This window comes from Nyctibius grandis, chromosome 6 (assembly GCF_013368605.1).
Source record: "Nyctibius grandis isolate bNycGra1 chromosome 6, bNycGra1.pri, whole genome shotgun sequence".
Classification (NCBI taxonomy): domain Eukaryota; kingdom Metazoa; phylum Chordata; class Aves; order Nyctibiiformes; family Nyctibiidae; genus Nyctibius; species Nyctibius grandis.
The window spans coordinates 7,878,051-7,886,846 of record NC_090663.1 but is presented as its reverse complement, the minus strand read 5'-3'; the positions used below and the strand labels follow the sequence as shown (position 1 = coordinate 7,886,846).

General features: G+C 54.5%; 1 protein-coding gene across 1 annotated transcript; it reads left to right on the top strand.

Annotated features, from left to right (window-relative positions):
* The first annotated feature begins 2,466 nt into the window (after positions 1–2,466).
* On the top strand, positions 2,467–7,518 carry NKX1-1 (NK1 homeobox 1). Its single transcript, XM_068404221.1, has 2 exons — positions 2,467–2,818; positions 6,719–7,518. Exons 1-2 carry the CDS (start codon positions 2,467–2,469, stop codon positions 7,516–7,518), a joined length of 1,152 nt encoding a protein of 383 aa, XP_068260322.1.
* Positions 7,519–8,796: the final 1,278 nt, after the last annotated feature.

The following is an 8,796-nucleotide window of genomic DNA, read 5'->3' as shown; positions in this document are numbered from 1 at the left end:
GGCATCCCTGCTCCCCCCGGCTCTGTCCCCCGCACCCCCCGGAGCGGCGGGGGGGGGTTGTGTCTATCGGTGCCCACCGGACCGAACAGGAGGTGCCTCTGTTCGGGGGTGCTCCCTGGGGACGTGGCTCCTTCTCCTCCGAGCACCCAGCGCCAGTCTGGGAATTGGTGCTAATTGAGCCGCTCTGGACTCTACGCGCCTGGGGACTGTCCCTGCCCGGGCAACGCGGCACAAGGACTTTATTACAATTAGGATATTTTTTTATCTGAAGATGTAGTGACCCAGGGAATAAAAAATATCCCTACCACCGCCACTCCCCCAAAAAACACATTTTCTCCGAAAAAGGTACAAATGCCAGCGACTACCACAGCAGATCTGATAAATCCAAGTCACCGGCATCTACCTAAACTACCATCTACTTTTCATAAATAATATTCCAGAACTGCAGGCAGAAGTAATGGGGGGAAAATTTATCCGAAAGAAAAGGTGAGATCAGCGGCAGGGCCGGAGGAGGAGGAAGGAGCTAACAAGCAGAGGAGCTGCTAACAAACAAACCAACCGATGGGTGTGTGTTTGTGCAAGTGTGAGTAAACGCCGATTAAAACTTGGCTCTCGCTGCGTGTTCGTGGCAGCCCTGTCGGTAAGGTCAGGAAAAGGGGGAGAGGTAATTACCTACCCGTGCTCAGAGATTATACATACCACTTCAACCCAGGAGGTGATTTATAATTTAAAGATAAAGCATAATAAAGTCATAAAAGGGAAAGGACACTGTTGTGGTGTCTGATTAAAATCTAAGGGCTGGTGTATAATATATGAGCGGGGGCTGTTGTGGGCTCCGGCTCAGCGGGACTCCCCTGGGCCCGGCCCGCTGATGGACTAATCATGTCCAAGCCCTACCAAAATTACAAGCTGATTGTTTTACCCATTATTTCTCCCAACTTTTAATTTCTGCTTTCTAAAGGATCATTGCCCGCGGTAATTGCAAAGGACCTGTCCTTGTATGTGTCACCAGCCTCAAAGACAAAAAAAAAAATCTAATTTTCCTTTTATGCTTTCTCTGTTTTCCTACAATCCCCCCCCCCTTTTTTTTTCCCTGGCAGCTAATTCAAACTGAGTACCGACTGGAGTGTCCAAAACAAGAATGAAATTGGTATGATAGAAGCATACACAGCTATCCACGAAAGGGAAGGAAATTAGATACGGGAAGAAATTCGTGTTTATAATTCGCAGATAACTTTTCTTCCTATCTCTTCATTTTCCATAATTAAAACCACTTTTAATAAGACAGAGGGTTTTTTTTCCGAAAGTGGAAGTTAGGTATGGTTGTTGCGTTACTCCTGCACGGGAGGGAACAGACCTTTTCTCCCAGTTAATCAGAATTTATTGATCACCGTGTTTTGTCTTGTGCCGTTTAAAGGTATTAATTTTCTCCCAGCACTTTCCTGGCACTTATATTTGATATTTAATTTTAATTAATTAGCTAAGGGAGACAAAGTGGTGTTTGAGGGGGTGTGTGTGTCCACGGACACAAGCCCCGCTCCAACCACTAAACCTCCTGTCCGTAATTTTCTCCTTTTGTTCTAATTTAATAAAACCAGCAGGGAAGGGAAACAGGTGCTGGGGGCTGACACCTCTGAGCCCACACACACACACAAAATCCCCTCTAACTCCACTATTAGGGATGGAAGACCTTAAGTTCCCATTTTGTCTGTATAATATCTTCTTTATATTGATCCCGCAATTATTTAAAAGAAAGCGTCATCTCCTCCCACTTCTCCAAATAAGGCTATTTAGATGCTTTCCAGATGAGTGGAGGTGTGCTGAAACAGAGCTGACAGCCAAGTATATCACAGCCAACACCATCCTTCATTCGCTCTCTCCCTCTCTGCCCCCCTCCCCCTGGCACACACTTTCACTGTGTCTCTCCTCCAGTGATGAAGATTACAGACTATTATGGGCAAGGGATTAATTTGCAGCCAATTACAATCCAGTGCTAAATATGAATGCATAAATAAGATACAGCCTTGTCTCTGTCTGTATGGGTGGGTGGGGGGGGGGTAGGAGTGCCTGGGCAGCCTGGTGAGGATGATGAGAAGGAAGAAGGAGCAGCTGAGTGGAGGCTCTGAGCCGAGCATCACCTTGTGACTCCCCGGAGTCTCCCGGCCGGCTTGGCCCCAGCGCAGCCCCGGGGAGCTGGAGGCAGCGGCTGGCCCCTGAGCCGGAGCGGAGCCGGGGAGGAGTTTCCAGCTCAACTTCGCCGGAGGAAGGAGGGGGGGAAGAGCAAGGCGGGGGGGCTGGGGGGGGGGGGAGAAGTTGCAACCGAGAGGGGCTCTGCAAAGAGTCATGAATGTGAGCAGAGACAAGGTCGGTGACATCTCCATCCCGGCAGCGGCAGCCGCGGCGGTGACAGCCCCCGCAGCCGCGGCTGGCATCGGCGGGGAGTCCTGCGGCTTGCACGGGGAAGGCATGGACAGCCATGGGGAGCCCCGGCTCTCGGCCGGCGGCGAGATACCGCTCTACTCCTGCCCTGGAAATCGGGACAGGCAAGGAGACAACCAGAGCAACACCCCCGGACAAGAGGGGCCAGTGGCTGCGCTGCCCATGGTGCACAGAACCACCTCCTTCTCCGTGCTCGACATCCTGGACCCTAACAAATTCAACAGCAAACGGCGGCCGTGCGCGGGCTTGTACAAATCGGTGGGCACCGAGTTCACGCTGGGGGCGGAGGATAAGCCCGAGGACTCAGGGACGGAGCTGGCCGAGCAAAAGGCTCTCGCCGAAGATTTCGACACGTGCAAGAAGTCCGCAGAGCTGATCAGTAAGTAGGTCTGGGGGCTCGGAGCCACCCGGGATGGGGGGGCTGCACCCAGGTCCCCGGGGAAGGAGCTTGCATGCTTTTAAAGCCCATCCTTCCCCCGCAGGCAGCCCGGGGAGCCGGGGCGCTAGGCGCACCCGGCTCTCGGGGAAGGACAAACGCTCCCTGCGTTGATGCTGCTTGATGTAAAGAGGTGGAAAACTGTGTTAGACGGGGGGACGGCAGGGAAGAAGGAGGGGAGCATCACCCCGGGGCAGGCCGGGGCTGGTGGCGTGTCCCCGGGGCTCGGCACCGCCCGGGCTCCGCTCCCTGCGCTCGCCCCGGGGGACACCCTGGGCTATTCCACCTGCGCATCCCCGGGAGCGGCAGGATCACTCCCGGGGGTGCCGGGTCGGCTGGGGAGGGATCCCGCCATCCTCCTTCTCCTCCCGGGAAGAGGTAGCCCTGGGTGTGAGCTCCGGCTCAGGCAAACTTACCAGGGACTCCTTGAGCTGAGCCTTCAGAGGGCCGGAGCTCCGGCCCCGGGGATGCGAAACCCTCTCTCCGTCCCCCCCTCGCCTGGGTCTCCCCAGGCATTTCTGACTTTTCTGTATCTTCTCCCCAGCCTCCAGACCCGCTCCCCCCGTCCCTATTCACACACACTCCCCCCCCTCCCCAGGCTGCCGCCCGTTGCTCTGGGCGACAGATTCAATTTTCTCTCTCCCCTTGGCTTTTTTTAGGACAAATCAGACTAATTGTGACAAAATGCTGGTTATCTCTGGAAAAACAATTAAATTCCTTCGATTACATTTAAGGTAAAATGTGCTTAGCAACGTAAAGAGGCTGGATAATGGGGGAAATCGCCCCAGAGTGGCATGTAGGACTGCTTGGATCGATATCCTATTATCGAATTGTGCATATCTCTTTCAAGCACCTTGCAAACTCTTCCCTAACATCTAAATTATAGGGTCAAAATTCGGATAATTACTCGATTAAAACCTATTACACTTATTAGGGCTCGCTATTGATCGGGAATTGCATTCGACCCGAGCTCTAGATTGCTTTTTCTTTCTGGGTCCAAATAATCCCAACTTTCTCGCCTCTAAACACCGCGACTCTGGGGATAGCGGATGGTTTTCGGGAAAAGACGATAGTTGTGAAAAATATCTAGAGCTATTCTGTGTCCTGAGAGGGGAGAGAAGGGGCTGCGAGTGGCGGGGAATAAACTTCTCGGGTAGAAAAATAATTTCTGCGTGTCTGGGGCGGGAGAGGACGACTCGGAGTTTTCTAATCTCGGCATAGTATGACTCTTTAAATTCAAATTAAGCAGCAAAAGTGGTCTGGAATCTGCTCCAGCCCGAGCCTTCTACAACAGATGCATTTTTAATCTCTCAAGCAAAAGCAGGAACGGTTCATTAATAGAATTCAAAAGAGATTTTTTAAAAGCAGTGCATAGTTGGGGTAATTATTCGTCTAAATTCACCTGACTTTTGTCATACTAAATAGATCTGGGCGATCAGAAAGACTGGCGAGGTCAGCCTAATCTCACACTTTCATCTCCAGACAAGGAGAAAAACGCAACTCTATCACTTCTCTACAAATAAATATATTTAGAGGCATCACGAAGCATAAATATATTTGGAGGCATCACTTCGCCTGCTGACCGGTTTCCTGGACACTTCGCACGTTCAGCCCTTCGGTCCTATCGTCTTCGTGTTATAGCAACAGTCACGAATAGCTCCGGTACTGCTCGAAAATCATGAAATTTAATTCGTCTGTTTCCCCATCGTAATTAATATTAGCTCAAGCGGTGGTTTAATTTACGAGAAGTGTGCCGAAAAGTACCAACTCTCAGAAAAGGCAAAAGGAGAGCGAAAACAGCGCTTGTCACACCCCGCTCTTAAAACTCATTTAGTGTTAAAAATAAGACTTAAAACTCCGTATTAAATTAACATTTAACATTTTCCAGAAACAAAATCGCAAGTCCAGCATCAGTCTCCGTCGCCAATTGCATCCGCGCTGCATTTTTCGGTTTAAAGGAAATTTATTTGAGCTACGGCTGGGATTTCCTTGCGTTTGCTGGACAAAAATCAGCTCTGAAATACCCGCTTACCCGTTCCCCGGTCGGTAGGTGTGAGAGCGATGGGCGCTGGCACATCCCCGCCGGCGGCTCTACACGCACTTTTTAGAAATGGTTGTTGCAAAAATGAGTGTCCCACAGGTTGTAGGATGCTCATCCTCTCGCCTCGGGTCGGGGACAAAATCCCCGGGTTCACATGCCCGTCCGGCGGCGATCACTCGCGTTTTCTGTTCGCCGATCTGAACGGAGAGCTGGAAAGGACTCTTAATGAAGCCCGAGATATTAAGGGATATTTGCCTGTGGAGGAGGATTACAATAAACTTCTCTGCCCCTTTTTCTCCTAGTGAGCCAGCCATATCCAACGTTAGCCGAAATCACATAGTTGAACCAATCACACTTTTTTTTAAAAACACCTCTAATCGTATATATGGGCTTTAGGGTGTCCGGTGTTAGGGTACGGATCAAGTTTGAGACGCAAGAGCGTGTTCATTTTTTTTTGAGGATTGAAAACAACTAAAGGGGATAAGGGTGACAGATGAACGGTTCACTTTCTATTTGCATACCTCGGTTAACTAACTTGAAGGAGCCCGTGATTAGGGGGTTCCTAGAGCTGCACCCCCGTTGCAGGCACGAGTGGAGGGAAGTTTAGGAGCGTCTGAAAGCGCTGGCTAAAACGGCTGGTGGCTGTGGGCCCCTGCCCCCGGCCTGCCCGCCGTGCCTCTCACAGTCCCGGCCCCGCGGCTGGAGGCCGAGGAGAGGATTTTGCATCCCCCGGCTCCTCCGGAGGAGCCCGAGCCCCCGATCGGGGTCAGAAGGAGCCGGTTCTCCGGAAAATGCGATTTGCTTTCAGGCTTCATAACGACAGAACCGTCAGGAGAAGTCCAATAGCTTTAAATATCAGATAATTACCCTGTTCTCCGATGGAGACCCGTTAATTGGAGCGTAATATAAACCCAAATAAATTAAATGACCGTTAACTAGTTTGTACATTACACAAAATGAGTTTAATTAAGTTTGTATCTGCTCTGCTAATCAATACAAGTATTTACTCCACTTTAATACTTCCATCTCAGGAAGTGACGAGAGGTCAAACGAGGCGAAGAAAGGGTTAAAAACGCCAGAGCAAAAGCCAGCAAACCTCCCATCGATGCGGAGATTTCCGTCACTAAAATTGTTAAAAGCGATGCAACATCTTTGCTGCCCGCTCCCAAACCGGGCCCAGGCGGGGAGCGCGGGGGCTTCTCCCCCAGCCCGCCCCTCGCCCCTGCCCGCGCCCCGCCGCGGCGGACCCCGGGGAACCCCCGTTGCCTTCCCGGCTGCTGAGTGTTTTGTGGGACGGGGTGTGTATACTCTGCCCTCGGTGCCAGCTCTTGCCGAAGATGAGGAGCTCTTAAGGGACAGCGCTGGCAAAGCCTCCCCGGGCTGGACGGCCCTTTCCCGGCCCCAGGGCTGCAGCCCCCGGGACGGCCTCGGAGGCGGCTCCGACCCCCATCCCGGCCCCTTCTGAAACAGCTCCTCGCCTTGTCCCCGCAGCCCACCCCCGGCGCAGGGCAGCCGGTGAGCGGCCGGCCGCGCAGTCGCGGAGCACGGACCAGCCGCGTCCCCACCGCGGGCGGAGGGCCCCGGGGGAGCCGGGCGGGGCGGCCCCGCTCGCCGAGCACCCCCGTCCCAGCAGCAGCGGGGATGCCGGGCGGGTGCATCCGCAGAGCCCCGCGGGGCCGGCTTCTCGCTGCCCTCACCCCGGGAGGCCGCACGGGAGGGAAGCGGGGTCGGGACCGGGCGGGGGCTGGGGCTGGGTCTGGCGGCGGCGGAGAGGCCTAACGGCGGCTGTCGGTTCCCCGCAGAGGACGGCGAGCTCTACAAGGCCGAGGAGTGCGACCTCGACTACAGCAGCCGGCCGAGCCGCAGCCCCGACAGCGAGCTGCCGGACGACGAGGAGCTGTGCAGCGAGGAGAGCAGCAGCAGCAGCACCAGCTCGGCGGCCCCCGGCGAGGCCGACCCGGGCCACCTCCACGCCGAGGCGGGAGGCGTCCCACCGCCACCGCCCCCGCCGCCCCCCCCGCCGCCGCCCCAGCAGCCGCCAGCGGCTCCCGGCGCCGGGCAGCAGGGCCAGCAGGGCCCGCAGGCCAAGCCCAAGAGGAAGCGGACGGGCTCGGACTCCAAGTCAGGCAAGCCCCGGCGGGCGCGGACAGCTTTCACCTACGAGCAGCTGGTGGCGCTGGAGAACAAGTTCAAGTCCACGCGGTACCTGTCGGTCTGCGAGCGCCTCAACCTGGCGCTCTCCCTCAGCCTCACCGAGACGCAGGTGAAGATCTGGTTCCAGAACCGACGCACCAAATGGAAGAAGCAGAACCCGGGGGCCGACACCAGCGCACCCACGGGCGGCGGGGGGGGCGGCGGCGGCGGGGCGGGGGGCGGGCTGGGCGGCGGGGCGCTGGCGGGGGGGCTCAGCCCCCTCAGCCACTCGCCGCCCATGGGCAACCCGCTCTCCATGCACGGGCCCGGCGGCTACGCCGGACACCCCGCCGGCGGGCTGGTCTGTGCCGCCCAGCTGCCCTTCCTGCCCAGCCCCGCCGTCCTCTCGCCCTTCGTCCTGGGCTCGCAGACTTACGGCGCTCCGGCTTTCTACACCCCGCACCTATAAGCCCAACGCCCCTTCCTCCTCGTCCTCACCCCCCGGCCCCTTCCCGCTGCACCCCGCCGCCCCTCAGGGCGCTCGGGGAACCGGTCGCCGTGCGGTTCCCTCCGCCCCACACACCCCAAAGGTGAAACCAAGAACCGCCGGGCAGCCACACCGGGGGGGGGGGGACGCTCCCGCGGCCCCTCAGCCCGCCCCGACCCCCGCAGTCATTTCTACGTCCCTTTTTGTACGCGATGTGTCCGGACTGCGCTTCTGAGGGAAGAAGGAAGAGGAGGAAAACCTCCCTCCCCCGTGTACATACAAGTAGATGTAAATCATCGTTACCTGTATTTTTATTTTCACCGTCCCTCGTTGCTGTGTGGGTTTGCTTATTGTTATTTTTAATTATTATTATTATTAATTTTTTGACTTCGTTTTCATTCTGGTCTGGCCACTCGTAAAAGACTTAAAAAAAAAAATATTACGTACCCATTTGACTCTCAGGGTAAAACAGAGAACTATCGGTCCCGTCCCTCGCCATTGCTGAGGCAACGACGCGCCGCTCCCTGCCGTGACCTCACGGGGTTCATGGTTTATTTTTTACACACGTCGCTCTCCAACGACAGCCGAAGGCAGACGGGCCGCTCGGACGGGCGGGGACGAGGCGGCGGGGGCGGCTGCTGGGGCGCGGGGCTGTTTTGGTTTTTTTTACGCTAATCATTTCTGTATATTTCTGGTTGTTACAAAAAAAAAAAGTTTTAACTTTATAATTAATGTCTAAGGTACGGGAGTAATGAGCAAGAGATGATATAGAAAGCACTTTGTTTGCTAAACACTTTAAATCAATCAATAAACTTGAAGGAAAAGGCGGCTTTCCGTGGTGGTGAGTCTCTGGTTTTCGGCTGAATTTTTGTGAGACGAGTTTCCTCTGGAGAACGCCGGGCTCATGAGGCGCTCGGAGGGGATGCCTTGCAGCGTCCTTTTTTCGTTTCGTTTGCCCTGAGAGCGTATTTCTTACACGCAAAGAAACTTTATTCTTGTACGAGAGAGGGTCTTTCCCTTCTTAGTTTCCTCGTTTGCATTTTCTTAATTGGCTTTGCCGATTGCTGATGCGCAATAGAAAGAAAAAAAAGAATTATTTTTTTTTTTTCTTGTAGAGAATCCGAGACCTCTCCTGTGTTTCCGCAAACGCGGAGTGTGATATTTTGGATTTATGTAAATTTAATAAATCGGCTTTTCCATTCAGATTCCACCACTTTAAAAAAATAAAGTAATCTTTCCCTCACCTTTCCGATGATTACT